The sequence below is a fragment of the Podarcis filfolensis genome, assembly GCF_964270895.1.
Source record: "Podarcis filfolensis genome assembly, chromosome: 3".
In the NCBI taxonomy this organism is placed as follows: Eukaryota; Metazoa; Chordata; class Lepidosauria; order Squamata; family Lacertidae; genus Podarcis; species Podarcis filfolensis.
In genome coordinates this window covers 59,633,001-59,651,942 of record NC_139606.1, presented here as the reverse complement: position 1 = coordinate 59,651,942, position 18,942 = coordinate 59,633,001, and the positions used below count along the sequence as shown (strand labels likewise).

General features: G+C 40.7%; 1 protein-coding gene and 1 long non-coding RNA gene across 2 annotated transcripts in view; one reads left to right on the top strand and one right to left on the bottom strand.

Annotated features, from left to right (window-relative positions):
• Positions 1-18,942, bottom strand: part of LOC310760040 — a 592,410-nt gene that overhangs the window by 229,125 nt on the left and 344,343 nt on the right. The window lies entirely within an intron of this gene.
• Positions 1-18,942, top strand: part of LOC310759012 (uncharacterized protein) — a gene marked incomplete at its 5' end in the record, with an annotated part of 137,849 nt that overhangs the window by 108,450 nt on the left and 10,457 nt on the right. The window contains 5 exons of the mRNA XM_083605773.1: positions 73-251; positions 1,911-1,998; positions 3,519-3,646; positions 9,400-9,492; positions 14,888-14,976. Coding sequence (XP_083461899.1) covers positions 73-251; positions 1,911-1,998; positions 3,519-3,646; positions 9,400-9,492; positions 14,888-14,976 — 577 coding nt within the window. The remainder of the gene's footprint in view (positions 1-72; positions 252-1,910; positions 1,999-3,518; positions 3,647-9,399; positions 9,493-14,887; positions 14,977-18,942) is intronic.

Sequence of the window (18,942 nt, the reverse complement as noted above, 5' to 3'; positions counted from 1 at the left end):
TAAGCTTAGTGATGAATGTGGGCAAAAATAGACGTTATAAATGGCTACAACCTGATCTTTCTTAATGGTCAGATCAAAGAATGCAACTCCAGGCAACAATGACGGAGCAGTTATCCAACACAACTAAGCAGAAGAAAGGACAGAAGAGGAGGAAAGGCAAAGACATGAAGCTTCTTCTAAACATGGATGGAAAGGGGGACAACCTTTGTGGAATTCCATCCTCTAAACCTTCATCTATGCTGGTCAAACAGGTAAAATAAGCAGCAAGCACCAGTCCATTCATGATCATTGTTTGATGAAATGTTGATAACATCATAAAACAGTGATGTTAATTCAAGAAGGTAAATACATTTTGTACTTAGCTATATGGTCGCAAGTCCTCTTAAAGTCAACTGACTTTGTTGCATGTATATAATAGGAAGTGATAGTTGGCCTCTAAAGCTTCACCTTGAGCAAAATTACTTGTAATCACTCATGACATAACATATTAATTTATACAAGGTTCAAAGGCACCAGCTTTCTAAATGGGCATTTGACCATGCAAAGCGCAGCTCTGCTTCCCGCTGGATCGCATTGTACATCCTGCCTTCAGACTGACAGCCAGCTGTTCATTAATAGTAGTATTGTTAATTGGACTTATAATAAAAATAATAATTTATTATTTATACCCCACCCATCCGGCTGAGTTTCCCCAGCCGCTTGCTAGTTGCATTTAGAAACATGAATATAAAGATATTATAAAGACAAAACAACAACCAATCCCCCTAACAGTAAGGAGCAGCTTTGGCAGCACACTAGTAACAGCATCATCTCAATCTATCAAAAGACTGGGAGGGGTGGAGAGGATAAATCTTTACCTGGCGCCAAAAAGATGTCAGTGAAGGTGGATCTCGCTGGATCCTCCTATTCATGAAAGAGAATAAGAGCACTTCCTGTTCCAACCAAGCCTTCATTGAGCAACAAGGTCTTCCCAAGTCCTGATACATTCCAGTATCCCTAATGGTTTACATAAATTTTAACTTGGCACTGATAGCCCATTCATCCTACTTCAGGCTGCCGCACACTGCCTAGCCCTGGCACAAACATGTTCAAAAGAATCTCAGAAAAAATTGCCAAGAAAGGAGTGCCTATTTTGATGATGCTGAAAATGTTCATGGAAAACAGTAATTACGTTCAACAGAGTCCCAACTTTTGCTTCCTAAAAAAATCCTCAAATGTTTAACCTAAGAATCTTAGATTCTCCTTGTAAATTTCACGTTGGGTAAACTTTGGTAGCAACTAAAGGAAAAGCAATATTTGGGGGGTGGAAGGCAGTATGGAAAGATTTGCACAAGAATAATTATTTTTTTCACTTGGTTATGAACAGCTACACTTCAAGAATCACTTCAGGAAGTATTTTTCCCTGCCCCACTGATAAAGCAGATGGCAATAAGTCACTTCTGGTGCTTATTAGCACAAGAAGTCAATGTGATCTACAGGTTTTAGGTTGTTAGAAACCAGATTACAGAACCACTGCAAAGTGGCAAGAAATCTTAATTATCATGTGCAGGTATCAGTGAAGGTATCAGAGCAGCCATTTACCAACACAGGATAAGGGAAACAAAGAAATATAATTGGCTGACTTCTCCCTTTCTTTGATGAGATCACATAAATTAAAGAGTGAATCTAAGAGAATCCAGAGATTGTAAACGGTGGGAGCTCTGTTTCTGCACTTGTAACTTAGTATCATAAGAGTCTGTTAAAACTTAAAGGCTTGTTTTCTCACCTTTCCTTGCCCACAAAAAATTACTAGCCTGAAAATTCATTGCACTAACGCCAGGATGCTGTTGTGCCTGTGAAGAAGGAAATATGTATGAAAACTTGCTTTTGGGGGTCCATTTAATTGAAACTAACATTATTTTTAATTTGAGGCTGATGCATATGAAAACCTTGACCTTAAAATAAAATTCTTCTGGAGCAAGTATAAAGAAATTTGTTCAAGATTATCAGAGCTGAGTGGTAAGTATTTTGATGAATGTGCCTTTTAAAAATAAAGAACAGTAAATCACAAGCCATTTTTCATTGCACAAATATGATGAGTTCTATTCCAATCTCACATTTCCTGACCTTATTGTTCAAAGTCCCCCTGGGGGTCAGGGATGACGGGAATTGTTCAGTAATCTCTGGTGGGCACCAGGCTGGCCACCCTTGCCATAAAGGAACAACTCCCATTCATTTTATTTTTATTAACAGTTCCCCCCCTCAAAAAATTATCCTAGTACAAAAACACAGAGAGGTGATACCTTGTGAATCTGAACTGATAGTGCTATTTGCATTTTTCTGGTTTCAGAATATTTGCCCTGTTTCATTATGTACCCAGTCAGGAAATCCTCTTCTTTTTTTAATGACTTGCACAAGGATGTTGTGGAGAAGGCATGTCTTGTAATATGCTATCAGAGCCCTCCAGTTGTTTACCATGGCCACTTGCAAGCTGAACTTGATTCTTACGGATCTTCATTTACTGGCAAGGGTTGTCTTCATTTGGGAAACAAAAATATCCCCAGGCAACTTCAGGACTTCCTTCTCACTCTCTTATCTCATCATGTCACAGCACTAAGGAAGAAACAGAAATGACAGCAGGCTGTTTGCTTCCCATTACTCCTTATTCACATAGCATTGGGACATTTGGTCCAACAGAGTACATCTCATCCTTTTAGGATAGGAGAGGGGGTTTTGTAGAATGGAGTTGGACTGTGCCCAAGGCTTCCTGAAAACAACTGAACCTTACGTGCTGCTGTGGGCTAAGAAAAAAAATGAAGATTGTACCCTGCCAACTGTAAGGAGGAGTTCAAGAGGGTTACAGAAAGAAAGAAACTATTAACCAGAAAACATTCACAGTAGAATATTGTGATATAAAAAAAAGAGATGGGGAATCTGAGGCGTGGGAGCCAAATATGGACATCCGTTCATCTTCCTCTGGCCCTTGGGACTGTCCCCTGACCACAAACTCTTCCCAGGAGAGATTCAATTTTGTATGCATTTTAAGGAGAAACTAGCCAACTCACACATCTCCACCCAATGCACAGACTGAAACCCTGCTAGACTTCAAAATTCTCACTTTGCCAAATTTAGCAATGCAGTTCTCCAAATAGACAATGTGTAGAAAATGCGTATAATAGGAGAAAGTGTGGATAAAATGCTGGTGAATTTTAATGAAGATTATTTTAATTAATATTCACAAACAGCTGTGGAAACTGAATTTAAGACTGGAAGAATGGGAAACTGAGGAAACTGACACTGACAGAGTCTTCCATCCCTAGTTGCAGATCAGGTGGCTTTATATAATAACTAGAAATGATTTCTCAAACAAATTTCTCAAATTTCTTTGTGGATGCCATATGCTTCAGAGCCACACAAAAACTGAGATGCTGCTTCCAGATTTCATTCAGAATCCTGAGAATCTTACTTTATTTGATAAAGTTGTTTTACCAGTGTTTTTGTTTGTTCATTTCCTGTCTCCTTCACTTTCTGTTATCTAGATACAAAGAGGATTTTAGAACAGAAAAATAAAGAAGCTTATTTAGAGTCAATTGTTCAGAATTCCAAGATTCCTCCAGAAGAAAGAAGGCTACAAAGTGCTCTATATCAGAGATTGCACCCAGATAAGGTACATGTTAACTACACTGCAAACATACTGAAGTTTGTGGGATATCATCTTTGTCTGTTGTAACTTAGGTAAAGGTAAAAGGACCCCTGACCATTAGGTCCAGTCGCGGATGACTCTGGGGTTGCGGCACTCATCTCGTTTTATTGGCCAAGGGAGCCGGCGTACAGCTTCCAGGTCATGTGGCCAGCATGACTAAGCCGCTTCTGGCGAACCAGAGCAGCGCACGGAAATGACGTTTACCTTCCCGCTGGAGTGCTACCTATTTATCTACTTGCACTTCATGCTTTCGAACTGCTAGGTTGGCAGGAGCAGGGACCGAGCAATGGGAGCTCACCCCATAATTCGAACCGCAGATCTGATCGGCAAGCCTTAGGCTATGTGATTTATTTTTATTTATTTTTATAAATTTTTATTGATTTTCCAACATAAATTAAGACACTTTACAACTAACAATACATAGACAAACAAACATATAAACACGTATAATTTCATAACCTTTTTTTCTTAAGCCTTATTTCAACGACTTCCCCATACCTCCCTTTTCTGCATCCCTGTTTTAAACTTTTTCAGCAACCCCTAATTTCAATTACTTATGATTCAATTTCTTTGATCCTTTTTCTCTTACCCAATCATTTATCGCTGCAATTCTGTTTTACGTTACCCATGACATTTTAGCACTCATTAATTTTACAACAGTTCTTAAGATAAACTTTAAATTTCTTCCAATCTTCTTCCACCGTCTCTTTTCCTTGGTCGCGGATTCTGCCAGTCATCTCAGCCAGTCCCATATAGTCTATCACCTTCGTCTGCCACTCTTCCAGCGTGGGTAGTTCTTGTGTCTTCCAATACTTTGCTAAAAGAACTCTTGCTGCTGTTGTAGCATACATAAAGAACGTCCTATCTTTCCTTGACACCAATTGGCCTACCATGCCCAGGAGAAAGGCCTCTGGTTTCTTATGAAAGGTATACTTGAGGACCTTCTTAATTTCATTATAGATCATTTCCCAGAAGACCTTGATCCTTGGGCACGTCCACCAAAGGTGGTAGAAAGTACCTTCAGTTTCATTACATTTCCAGCATTTATTATTGGGCATATGATAGATTTTTGCAAGCTTGACTGGGGTCATGTACCACCTATAAATCATTTTCATAATATTCTCTCTTAAGGCATTACATGCCGTAAACTTTATACTGGTGGTCCATAACTGTTCCCAGTCAGCAAACATGATGTCATGACCAATATCTTGTGCCCATTTAATCATAGCTGATTTAACCGTCTCATCCTGTGTATTCCATTTCAACAGCAAGTTATACATTCTTGACAAATTCTTAGTATTGGGTTCCAACAATTCTGTTTCTAATTTTGATCTCTCCACCTGAAAGCCAATTTTCCTGTCCTGTTTGAATACTTCATTTATCTGGTAATAATGAAGCCAGTCTCTTACTTTAGACTTCAATTTCTCATAGCTCTGCAATTTCACTTTTCCCTCCTCTTGTTCTATAATTTCCCAGTATTTTGGCCATTTAGATTCCATATTAAGTTTTTTCACTTCCTTAGCTTCCATTGGTGACAGCCACCTAGGGGTTTTGTTTTCCAACAGATCTTTATACCGAATCCAAACATTATATAATGCTTTCCTAACAATATGGTTTTTGAAACCTTTGTGAATTTTTACCTTGTCATACCATATATATGCATGCCAACCAAACCTGTTATTAAACCCTTCCAGATCCAAAATATCTGTGTTCTCAAGAAGTAGCCAGTTTTTCAGCCAGCAAAAAGCCGCTGATTCATAATACAATTTTAAGTCTGGCAGGGCAAACCCCCCTCTTTCTTTTGCATCAGTTAATATCTTAAATTTTATTCTGGGCTTTTTGCCCTGCCAGACAAATCTAGATATGTCTTTCTGCCACCTCTTGAAACAGTCCATTTTATCCACAATCTGCAATGTTTGAAACAAAAACAACATTCTCGGCAAAACATTCATCTTAATAACAGCAATTCGGCCTAACAAGGAAAGTCTCAAATTTGACCATATTTCTAAATCTTTCTTAACTTCTGTCCAACATTTCTCATAATTGTCTTTAAATAAGTTCACATTCTTAGATGTCAAATTAATCCCCAGGTATTTCACTTTCTTTGCTACCATTAAACCGGTTTCACTATGAAACCTCTCTCTTTCAGCAACTGTTAGATTTTTCTCCAGTACTTTCATTTTCTGTTTATTCAGCTTAAAACCTGCTACCTGACCAAATACTTGTATTAGCTCTAAAACTCTTTTCGTACTAGTGTCTGGCTCTTGTAAAGTTAATACTAGGTCATCTGCAAACGCTCTCAGTTTATATTGTTTAGCTCCGACCTGAATCCCTTTGACCAGCTGGTCCCCTCTGATCATGTTTAATAAAACCTCCAAGACAGATATAAAAAGTAATGGGGATATTGGGCACCCCTGTCGTGTCCCTTTTTCAATAGCAAATTCTTCAGTAACCACATTATTTACAATTAGTTTTGCTTTTTGTTCAGAATAAATTGCACCTATACCATTCTCAAAACCTTGGCCTACCCCCATCCCTTCAAGATTCTTTTTCATAAAGCTCCAAGAGATATTGTCAAAGGCTTTCTCCGCGTCCACAAATATTAATACTGCCTTAGTATTAATATTGTTGTTGTTGTTGTTTAGTCGTTTAGTCGTGTCCGACTCTTCGTGACCCCATGGACCAGAGCACGCCAGGCACTTCTGTCTTCCACTGCCTCCCGCAGTTTAGTCAGACTCATGTTTGTAGCTTCGAAGACACTATCCAACCATCTCGTCCTCTGTCGTCCCCTTCTCCTTGTGCCCTCCATCTTTCCCAACATCAGGGTCTTTTCCAGGGAGTCTTCTCTTCTCATGAGGTGGCCAAAGTATTGGAGCCTCAGCTTCACGATCTGTCCTTCCAGTGAGCACTCAGGGCTGATTTCCTTAAGAATGGATAGGTTTGATCTTCTTGCAGTCCGTGGGACTCTCAAGAGTCTCCTCCAGCACCATAATTCAAAAGCATCAATTCTTCGACGATCAGCCTTCTTTATGGTCCAGCTCTCACTTCCATACATCACTACTGGGAAAACCATAGCTTTTACTATACGGACCTTTGTTGGCAAGGTGATGTCTCTACTTTTTAAGATTCTGTCTAGGTTGGTCATTGCTTTCCTCCCAAGAAGCAGGCGTCTCTTAATTAATATTGGCTTCTTTCAGAGCTTTGTAGTATCTGGAAGTCAATCCATCTGGTCCTGGAGATTTTCCCAATTGCATATTTTGAATGGCTCCCTCTATTTCTTGCTCAGTTATCTTCTGGTTCAAAGTCACTTTGCTTTGTTCAGAAATTTTTTGTAATCTATATTTTTTAAGAAATTCTTCTATCTCTTTTTCAATATTAATTAAGTATTAAGTATTAATATTGGCTTCTAATAATTCCATAATATCTATTATGTTTCTCACATTGTCAGATAAATGTCTTCCTGGAAGAAAGCCCGCCTGGTCTTTGTGAATCTCTACCACCAAAACTCTCTTCAGTCTTTTTGCCAAAATGTCTGCAAAAATTTTGTAATCCACATTAAGTAATGATATAGGGCGGTAGTTCTTAATCTGGTTCTTCTCAGTCTCAGATTTTGGTATAAGTGTAATATACGCTTCTTTCCACGATTCGGGTGCCTTCTTCCCCTCTAAAATTTCATTACAGACTTCCTTCAACGGTTGTACCAGCCATTCTTTCAGAGCTTTGTAGTATCTGGAAGTCAATCCATCTGGTCCTGGAGATTTTCCCAATTGCATATTTTGAATGGCTCCCTCTATTTCTTGCTCAGTTATCTTCTGGTTCAAAGTCACTTTGCTTTGTTCAGAAATTTTTTGTAATCTATATTTTTTAAGAAATTCTTCTATCTCTTTTTCATTCACCGGCCCTTGTGCATAAAGTCTCCTGAAATAACTCTGAAAACAGTTTCTAATCTCATTTGGTCTATAAATATTCCTTCCTTCAACTTCTAAGCTTGTAACCATATTCAGTTTTTGTCTCTTCTTCAATTGCCATGCCAGAAGTAGGCTATGTGATTTAACCCACAGCGCCACCCACATCCCTAAGCGCCACCCATGTCCCTGTTTTAACTTAGTGCTCAAATAAATGTGAAAAACCAGAGTGTGAAGGCTCCCATAATTTTAATGGTGAGTGGGGGGAAGTCTCATGATCAGAACTTTATAAAAATTGTATAAAAATGATAAGACATCTATATACATCAAGAAAAAACATAACTGTGGCTATTAAAAAAGATTAAAGTAAGGTTCTGTGCTCCTACAATTGCTTCAGTGAACTTGTTTTTTTAATATATCTTGTAAAAAAAAGATAAATTATTTTATGATTTATAAGCTGTTACAAAGTTGTGTTCCACATAGCTAATTAGCTAATATTTGTCAGCCCTGTGAATGTACTATTGTGCCAGACAGCGTTGTGTTTCCACTTTGCAACTGCACTGTCACATCATTTTTATCAGAGACTTGGGAGACATTCAAGGATTAAAGCAGAGCTGTTCAGCTTCTTTCCCAGAATACTGACCTACAAAAGCCAACACTGACTGAGCTAACTTATCCAGTCTCAGCTCTACCGCTAGAGCCCTTTGCCTCAGGTGGGAGATTGGGAGGGATGACAGAGTGAATGGCACCTAGCCATTGCTATCTGCCTGCTCACCACTGCTGAAAATCCACCACCCCCAGGAAAATGCATTTGGAAACCGCCTTCTTGCATTGAAGGGTGCTGCATCACTGCACACCACAATTCAATCCAGCACACAGGCTGTTGGCTGCCACTTTGTCCCTCTTAGGGAGAAGCCAGTGCCACCTCAGATCTCACCCCTGAGAAGTGAAATGCCTATAAAAGCCCCACCGCTGCATTGCAATGACAGCGAAAACTCTTTCAACAAACAAGAAGAGAAGGGCCGTCATTGGCATGCCTGTGGCTGAGTACAGCTTCTTTTCAAATCTTGCCCATCTCTGCCTCATTCTTTGAGGATGTCCACATCCTGTCTCAAAGTGAAGGCACTGAAGGATGAGATCTGGATGACACCAGATTCACCTTCCGGAGTCACTATGCTACAGCTAATGAGCCACTGGCGGAGAAAGAGGAGTGCGGGGGGAGCATACAGCCCCCGGCAGTGCAATCCCGGTAGGGTGTCATCGAGGCTGCCCCCCCCACATGAAGCTCCGCCACTGCCTGGGTGACAGAGAACATCCAAGTAGGAAGGCTACTGGGTGTGGTTGGCACTATCGGTTAAACCACAGAGCCTAGGACTTGCCGATCAGAAGGTCGGTGGTTCGAATCCCTGCGACGGGGTGAGCTCCCATTGCTCAATCCCTGCTTCTGCCAACCTAGCAGTTCGAAAGCACGTCAAAGTGCAAGTAGATAAATAGGTACTGCTCTGGCGGGAAGGTAAATGGCGTTTCCGTGCGCTGCTCTGGTTCGCCAGAAGCGACTTAGTCATGCTGGCCACATGACCCGGAAGCTGTACGCTGGCTCCCTCGGCCTATAGAGCGAGATGAGCGCCGCAACCCCAGAGTCGGCCACGACTGGACCTAATGGTCAGGAGTCCCTTTACCTTTACTATTCTACTAGCAGTGGGTTGTTAGCAGAAGGCCAGAACATGGCGTCTAAACCATGTTGTACAAAGCAAGAAGATGAAGATGGGGTATTTCATCCAATATAACTTTCTGTATTTTCTTTTTTTCCAGGATTTTGTGCTTGACCTAGATGACCTTGAACAAGCTCTCCAGGATGTGAACAAATGCCTGGTTTCTCCAAAAGAGTTCTCTTATATTTTCCATGTAAGTTCTACTACTGTACCATTTGTCAGCAGTTAGACTGCTATCACACAAGCTTTTCCAAGACTTCTGCAGCTGGGCCAAAGGCAATATGTCTAGGCTGTCTTCTGTATGTCTTGGAGATTACAAAAAAAATATATAAAAGTTTTGCGGCTGACTCATTAGGTTTATATTTTATCAATTTTGCCAACATTGTGTTCAGTGTCTGGGAAGCTAATGCAGTACATAGCTGTGTATATTGGTAATGGCAGTGATTCACTGAAATAGTCTGAAGTATATTAGGCTCAGGTAACAGGATTAAGATTTTTCTCTTACCTGGTATAAGAAATTTAAGGAATCCTTCAGCTATTGTAAATGGTCCTTAAACTCTTCCTTTTGCCTTAGATGCCATCTGGGTGAATCACATGTGCCAATCAAATGAAATTCTTCCATCCCACCCTGCCCAGCTATAGTTAAGGAAGTCGGAGGGCCTGAGCTGTACAAGTCAGGGCATTTGCAAAAGCTGAGAATACCTTTTAGTCTGGAATGTGCCTCTCATAAATATTGTTATTATTGTGGGAGAAAAGGCACTATAAGGCTGTTTGTAAATCAAATATACATTCCAGTCATTCTGGAAGGATTCTAGCCAATGTCTGTTTTATATTCAGATTGAAAATATAGACACTCATACACAAAGCACCCTGGAAAAAAGTTTAAACGTCACACATGCAAAAATGAGCTACATTTCCGCTGCCAAGTTCCTCCATCGGCCTTGCAGTCTCTAGGCCTTTGGTCTGTCCTTTCCCATTCTCTGGCTTTGCATTCTTAGAGTGCAGAGGGCTCCATCAGCCCTGCAGATCTACTCTAGTACACTATGTAGTGCTTCTGATGGTATATTTGTTCTATTTCTATCTAAGAAATTTATAATACCCTGCTTTTCACCATACATCTCAAAGTGGTTTACAGAAAAATCAAAGCTTGCAAATACAGCGTTTAATACATAGATTGAAACATCAGAGACTAGAACCTTAGAATAGTATTGGAGTAGTGATACCTATCTACTGAACATCTTTTGTAATTTATACCGTGTTTGAAACTGAAAGCTGTAAACAAAAGCTTACATTCTCCACAAACGGACCCCCCCCTTTTTTTTTCTGAACAGGCATAGTCTGGTGACATCATCTGGTTCTCGGTGCTTTTTTATGCAGTCGTAAGCTAAAGAACAGCTCTTTTAAGTGCAAAGGTTTCAAAGATACCATTCACCTGAACTCCATCATCTGTGTTTTGGTTATACCAAAGTACCATTTAGGACAAAATGGTAATCCCATTCCATTGTCAAGCACTACTACTTCCAGGATCAGAGGTGCAATGTCTCTGGATTTCAGGTCCTGGGGAGCAGGAAAGGTCTATTGAAGATGAGATCTATTGCGTTTAGCTCCTACCTAACGGCCATCTGTTTGGCCGCTGGGGGAGGCAGGTTGTTGGACAAGACAGGCCTTTTGTCTTATCCAACAGGGGGTTCCTTGTGTTCTTATTAAGAGCTTTTTTGCATTCAGCTGCATTTACCGTGCTCGCTTTAAATTCTGAGTGTATTCCAAGGTATTGAAATGAAGCACTCCACAGTTATGTGGACTATTGCACTTAATAAATATAGCCTCATCTTCAAAAAGAAGAAGCAGAAGAAGCTAGAAAAAACGGTAACTGGAAAGGCTGTTGATTGGTCTGAAGAACCGAATAAATCTGGACGTAGGATATTTCAGTGGTTACAGGAGGGATCTTTCCTTGGTTCATTTGTGGCACAACTCATTACATACTCTTTTTTCCTGGGTGTGTTATTTTCACTCTTAGCAACATAATTAGGGTGTTCGTTATTTTGTAAAGAAAATCTATGGAGAACATGCCGTACTAAATAATATTTGAGGCTGATGTGACCAAAAAACCAAAACCGGGCCTAGAGTTTATAATTTGTGAATTATAGGTTCAGGTGTATTGGGAGGGAAATGGTTTAGTACATTTCACACCCTCAAACATCCAAGCTTTCCCTCATGTTACTTCAGCCTAAGTTATGGAGCAGGCCTTCAGCCTGAGTAACATGTGTGGATGCCAACACAGAATGACATTGAACTGGTCCTCTCCTCCAGCCCCCAAACCGTCTTTAACGGGAAGTGTGAATGTTTACAGATTAACTGAAGGCTAATCACTGAACTTCCTAGCTGAAGAAGAAAACAGTTTGGTCACATTTTGCCATCCTTCTGGGGGGCTGGAGGGGAGATGTAAAAACATTTGCGTTGGCCAGAAATAAAAGCTCATGCTTCACACGCTTGTAACCAACCCCAGAAAGTGGGGGGAGCCCTCAGTCTTCTTGGCTTTGAACATTTTGAACAGGAAGCCATTTAGAGCTGGAATGCATGCCTAGCCAGTCCAAGAAACACCCGTTCTTATTACTTCTGGGCTATCGAAAAAGCTTGAGGTGAAAAAAGTATAATTTATAAGCAGCCCCTCTTTTCCTGTTTTGTTTAGATTTTTTTTTCTCTGCTTCTGCCAAGCCTGTTTTTCAAACTTTGCATGAGGAAACACATTTATACTTGCCTTTCATTTTATTTACTCAGCTGTACATCTACCTAAATTGATAGCTGCTGCTCCTACCTGGCTTCAAATCCAAACAAAGAGAGAGGAAGGTGCATGTTATACTTTCATGGTTTCTGAGGCAAAGGAGGAATCTGGGCGGAGGGCAGGCTGCTGTGAGATTGATATCAAGGGGAGTTACCAGCAGACTTTCTTCCTTTCAGGATATCCACAACTGTATGTTTTAGGAGGAGAATGCTCTATAATTTGCCACACATTCAAGCTGGCCAAGATCCTCATTTTGTGGAAAGGATGGCCATGTTCCCTGAAGAGACCAGTGCTTTTCAAATGCTATTAAAACAATAACCGCCAGCCACTTAAAAGAAAGAAAGAAAGAAAGAAAGAAAGAAAGAAAGAAAGAAAGAAAGAAAGAAAGAAAGAAAGATCACCAAGAGGGTGTGCTGCAAAGCATCCCCTTGGGCTTAACCCTAGTACAGAGGGTTGAATCTGGCAAAGTCATTGCACACAGAATTTCTGCTCATGCATTGGATCTTCCCCTCACACCATGCACTGCCCCCCACTCTGCTTTGGAAGGTTGTGGCGAAGCCCAGAGCAGATGCTGAAGGCACAAGTGATGTGGGGGAGATGCTCCATTGCAGTGACTTCAGTGGCTATAACCTAATAAATTTAGAAAATCATGGAAGCAGAGAAGGGAAATCAGGACCACTCAGCTACACATGCATGTCATTGCTTGAGTCTAGTCCAACCAGCTCTTGGAATATATTTTATTTATATGCAATGGCCATTGAAGTCCGGAGCTTATGGTGTTCTGCATCTAATTTAAAGTATGAACAACAAATGCATTGTCAGGTGATGTTCGAGTAGTGTGATTATTAGTTTCCCATCTCACCCATGACTGGCTTAGGAAGTCAGATATAGGGAGCCTATGCTGCTGCAGCTGCTGCACATACCAAGTAGCACATGAGAAAAAGGTATTGAGTGCTTACTATTTTAGATATTTATTTTTTTTTAAAAAAACACACCTTCAAACACTGTGGATGAAAAAGAAGACCGCTTCAGTCTGTCGAAGTATTTGCAAAACAAATTTGAATTACGACTTCTCCTTACAAACTGTAGTATAAAAAACGGCTCACATCATAACTATTTCAAAGGCTAAAAGCTAACCACCGCAATAAACATATTGCGCCAGTAATTTAATGCAGGAATTATGGTGGGGCAGATGCTATTTGGGGTCTGGTGTGGAATTCTTCAATAAAAACCAAGACTTGGTAGAATGTCCTTCTCATTCCACTGAGAGGACTTGCACACACACACAGTTTTTATTGCTGAAAGGGGACATTAACATCTTAGAGGGAGGGCTATTTTCAAGAACTCTGATAGTGGCACCACTTTTGCTAAGATCCGCCGCCTCCAACATGTATGATTCTATGTGCTGATGTCACTGCAGCCTGGAGTAGTGTTGAGTTGGTATCCTTCTGAATACCAGAATGCCTAGGACAAACCACTAGGCACAGTCATGATCCTAAAACTTTCCATGTGAGCTTTTGAGGGTGCGGGTCTCAGTGCAGTGAAATGCAGGACTAGGTGGAGCCATTTGGGTGTCTGGGGCTTCAGCTGGCCCACTGTAGCTGAGGCCAGTATAATTTATTCTTTTAAAACCTTACATTTGAAACAGAAATGTTAGGCCGCTGCACTGGACTATCCTTCCCTCTGGGCCCTGCTCCCAGCGTAGCATCCCACTAAGGTCATATATCAGGGCCCAGAATCATTGGAGGGAAAGAAGATGCTTCTCCTGAGTGCTGGACCCTCTAAAGAAAAGAACAGCACTAAGCTCATCAGCCCTGAAGCACAACCCAGATGATGATGATGATGATGATTACCTTTCTGATAAGCACTTTCCAACTTTCCTTAAAATAGGCAAACAGATAATTCAGGATGCAGTGAAGAAGCCACAATAGAGGAGGCCAGTTCAGTTAAATGGAAACTTTTCTCTTCTTAACTATGCTTCCCATTGTGCGTCAGACTCAGTAACTTTTTCAAGAGTCCAAAATGCTTATCATTATGTCTTAGATCTACAAAACATTTCACCTTTGAGGCTTGCAGTCTTTGTTCCAAATACAGCTTCAGTTTCCATAGATTCCGCTGCAGAACTTTCTCACTCCACCATAAATGAGGCTATGTGGATATGCAGCACCATTTGTAGTTGCAGTTCTAAAACTCCTCAGAAACGTACTTTCTTTTATCCACAGGATTTATGCTTTCTGTTAGCTTAACGCAATTAGGGCATACACTACAATGGTTACAAAGGAAATGGCCCATAATGCTGAACAGTTGTGTTTCCTAACACCTTAGTTTAAACACAAAAATGGGCTTTCCCTTTTATATATGAATTCCTGACAGCAGCTTTGGAGATTACTTGCTTTTTATTATTTTATCTTTTTTAGGTTATCCACCTACACACAGTGACACATAGTTCATTTTTAAAGCATTGGTTCATTGGTCTTGTGTTGTGCACATGGTTCCTGATCCACTGTAGAAGCATGAATATTACCTCCAAGTGGTGATGCTGGGGAGAGTGCCACCTCTGGAAACCATGCATTTGGCATCATTTTCTGCACATGGCTTCTGATCCAACAGAGGATTCTCCATCTTTCCCATCCACAATGACCTGCCTTGATCAGCCAATGACTATTGCATAAGATCATCATGGAACCATTATGTTACATTTGCTTAATAGGCTTGGGACAAAGGTTTCATGAGCTGACAGTGCTCATCAGCCGATTAACCCAAATGACTTTCAATATATGCAAGCAGCTTTTTCTTTCTCTTCCAGATTCTTGAACTCCCAGGTCAAAAATACAGGCTAAACCTCGAACTCTTCTGTGTAGTGGCAGCTCTGTCTGAGAAAGTGACACAGCTTGAGTAAGTGAAAATATAAACCAAAGCCCATCTGCAGTGACCAAACTGATTAGTGACTGTGGCTATTTTGCAGCTTCAATTTTAGGAAAAGAAGGCAGAGCATAATAGCTGGTGGAAAATATTTAGATGGAAACCAGTTCATATAATTAGAGCCAATCCACGCCATCACTTCTGGGGCTTTGGGACATGCATGTGGTTCTAGTCATTCCAATTAAAATGTTCCCATAACAGTTAATCTGCAAACAGTTTAGCAAATAAATCTTGCTGCCCTAATACAAATGATTTCCTTGTTATTTAAACATCAAATGAATGAATCCATGTGTATAGTATAGGAACTGTTATACCTGGGGTTATTTTTTTCTGCTTGTTTCTGATTTATGATTGTTGTAGGATCCATGTCTTATTGCTTTATTTATAACATATATGAGGATTAAGTGTAAGCACAAGACACTTAATTGTAAAAAATGTTTACTGGAACAATAGTAATTACAGAGGTACTTGGTCTGGCCGAGCCTCGTTCTTGGTCTTAGCATGAACCTGCTATGGTTTATTGGGTTCATCAGGAAATGATTCAAGTGTTTTGTCTATATATTTAAAAGCCCAAAATAAATTTTATCATCTTCCCAGTGACTTCATATCAATTTATTCATTTTACAAGAACCAAGTTGTTTATTTGTCTGGTGGTCAATTTGATGAAGTCATCCTTGGATGAGAATGTCAAGCCTTCTCGTTAATGTGTCATCTTCATGCTTTCTGTCAATAAACATTTGTCAATTGAGGCAAAGCATAATGTATAGTTAGGTTGTGGTAGAGAGCTGAATTCACAATGTGTATCACTTATGAAAATATTTTGTTCCTAAAGGAAGTTCATTTATTCTTACAGTTAGGGCTACCATCAAAACCAATCAAATGCAGAACTCAGGAATTGCTAAAAAATATCTGGCATAATTTCTTGAATCCACTTTATTTTTTCTCTGGGGTGTATGGATGTTAGGGGAGTGGTAGTACCTCTGATGGGGGACACATTGTGTTCCTTCTGGAGTATTTCTCCACCTTTGGTGCACTCAGTTCCCACCTGTGGCTCATGCGACAGCAACCACGCCCCGGCTTTGGCCTGACCGGCTAAACCAGGCAAGGGTAGCTGATGGGCCTCAAACCCTTGGTGAGTTAGGGACTTCCCCTGCGTGCAAAGTTGTACAGGCTCTGGTGTATTGATACCAGTAGTGGGCCCAACGGTCATGAAGGCAGTTTCTGTATGTGCTGTAGATGGAAGCGAAGGGCAGATGAGGCTCATCAACCTAAGAGATGGAATACTGTAATCCTCAACCTCCACTGTCTTGTGGAATAGCTTTGGGAGAAGAAAGGGCTAAGGAGTATATCCTACAAAAATATGCAGTGGAGTCCCTAAGACTCTTGGATGGTACCTTAAATGCCTCCTTATGGCAACTCCTACAGCCAAGATGGTGCTTAACATATTGCTTTCCTTTCCTTTGGATCACATCAGTGATGCCAAGAGGGGGGGTTTGTTGTCTGGGCATCCCAGGACCTCCATACACACTGCCCATGCATCCTGGGAAGGTCACTTCAGTGCTGCTCACTTTGTTTGCCTTCTTCTAAACTTAATCAAAGAGGCATATGGAATCAATATGCATGTATAATAGTAGCTCAGGCTTTTAAGGTCAGCTAGTTTCATGTGCAACAACCATTTGTATGCATCATAACGAATTCTTCAATATTCAATTTTTAAAAATGAAAATTCATCTCTGGTTCCAGATCAGCAGAAATAAGATAAGGTTGCTTTGGGAAGTTTTGAAACAGGACTGTTAAATTCCAATGATAGAAGCAGGCAAGGAAGTTGGATCCCCTAACATCCTTATAATTGCCCCTTTTATATTGCCTTAATCACACAGGTTTGAATCAGAATCAAACTGGTTTGAATCTAAAAAGAACAAGGTGTATTATACTCTGTGGAGCTTCCCCACTTGCTAGCTCCCACTGCAGCTTCTTGTATCCCCTCTCCACAAAGTTCCTCCTGGAGGTCAGAGAACCCTCCCAAACAGCATGAGATGTGGTACAGAGGGTTGCAACATGAGGGGAGTCAGTGGAAATTGGGGCAGGGAAGGTTTGCTCAAGCCCAACTACCTTCCACCAGTAAGCAAAGACGAGTTGAGGGGATTCTTTGCATCGCAAGCATAGTATGCCTTCAGGCTGGGTCTTGTTGATTCTCACAGGCAACTAGTTCACTTTAGAAACTTATTTCAAAATATTTAAATGATAAAATGAAGACAGAAGTTATAAGCCCAGGTCTGGAGCACGTGAATTATGTGAATTTGGGAATGTGTCCATATACAGTCGTACCTTGACAGTAGAACGGAATCCAATCTGGAAGTTCCTGCAGCCAATCGGAAGCCACGGAAGCCCCGTTCCAAAAATAGTTCGAAAACCAGAATACTCAGTTCCGGGTTTCAAATGTTTGGGAGCCAATTTGTTCGGGAGCCAAGGGATTTGAGATCCAAAGTACACCTGTATATGATCTTAATTAGTGCCCAGTCTCCAGTTACTCTGTTGTGGCTTTCAAAATGGGGCTACTGATGCAGTAGGACTGTACCCCAGGTGCTTCTACATGTGGGCACCCAAAGTATGTGTAAAACACACAGCAGCACACACAAGAGAGACTGAAATGTGATGGGCCAGGTGGAACTTTGCAAAAATCCGTAGCCTCAGATACAGGAAAACAAATTGAAAACAGCTTTGCAAAATAAGTGGGATTTAAAGATAAATTTAAAAGAGAAGATCGAGTTGACTTTTATGGACAGAGTGGGGAAGACTGACATCTATTAGATATGCCATCTGGACTGTTAGAGACAATCACAGAGGCATGATTGCAAATGTATTATAGTGACGTCCTACGTCATAGGCAAAATTGTATGTGGCAGATAAAGTGGGTCTTCCCAGACTACTTTTGACTGTCTTGACTCTTGATGAAAGTGGCACATTGATGTCTTTTCAAAGCAAGATGACAAATTTCGACTCCTAGGTGGGTGGGAGGGGGACATCCTTAATTCAGATCATCAAAGGGTGCCTCTTATTGACAGCTATTCCATTTGCCTGATAAAAGTGTTGTATCTATGAAACCTGACAGGAATGTGATAGCTGTGTATAAGGAGGCCACCAATAAAAAGCTTTCATGGTGTTTTCCTCCCCCGGTTGCAATATTGAAAACAAGCTTGTGGCTACAAACACTGCTGCAACTGATGCTTGAAACTTTGTTGTAGGATAAACGGTCTGTTCCCTTCCACAACACTTGCAAATGTAAGAGACTCTGGTCTCAGACAGGAGTTCTACCATGGTGGCTCATTAGTCCCTGTGCCCCCTGAAATTAAATGATACCCTTGGGCAAAATCTAAATTAAGTTACTGTGAAAAACTAAAAATAGAACACATTGCATCCCTTTGCTTCTCGCTATAGGATTGAATATTTTCTTGCACCTAAGAAAGTGGGACATTTTTGGTCTCCAAGGAAGTTAGCCTGTTTCCTTGGAGACTGTTTCCTTTAGACACAGCAGAGTTGCTGAGGGGATGCCTTCACTGCTTACCTTGGCAACCATGAATCGCTTAATACTCTGCCCATGAATGCAGGCCTTTCAGTGCATTAGCCCTTGCCCGCAGGTATAAACATTCTTTCATGAAGAAAAAAAGGTTGACAGGACTGTATGCTACATAGATTTCATTTTTAAAAACGATAAACAAAAGCATATTATCCAACAGAATAATTCCATGAAAACACGTTAGCTGTGAAGTTGAGGCATGCCTTTTATTGTGCAGATCCTGAATATGATCAAATGTCCGGTTCCATGACCAGCAGCCATATTGTGCTATGGCCATGAAGAAAAGGACCATGGGAAAGCTTAATGGGATGTTTTGTGGCTTCTATAAAATGGGATACCATGGGTGATGTTTATGAGGAAGA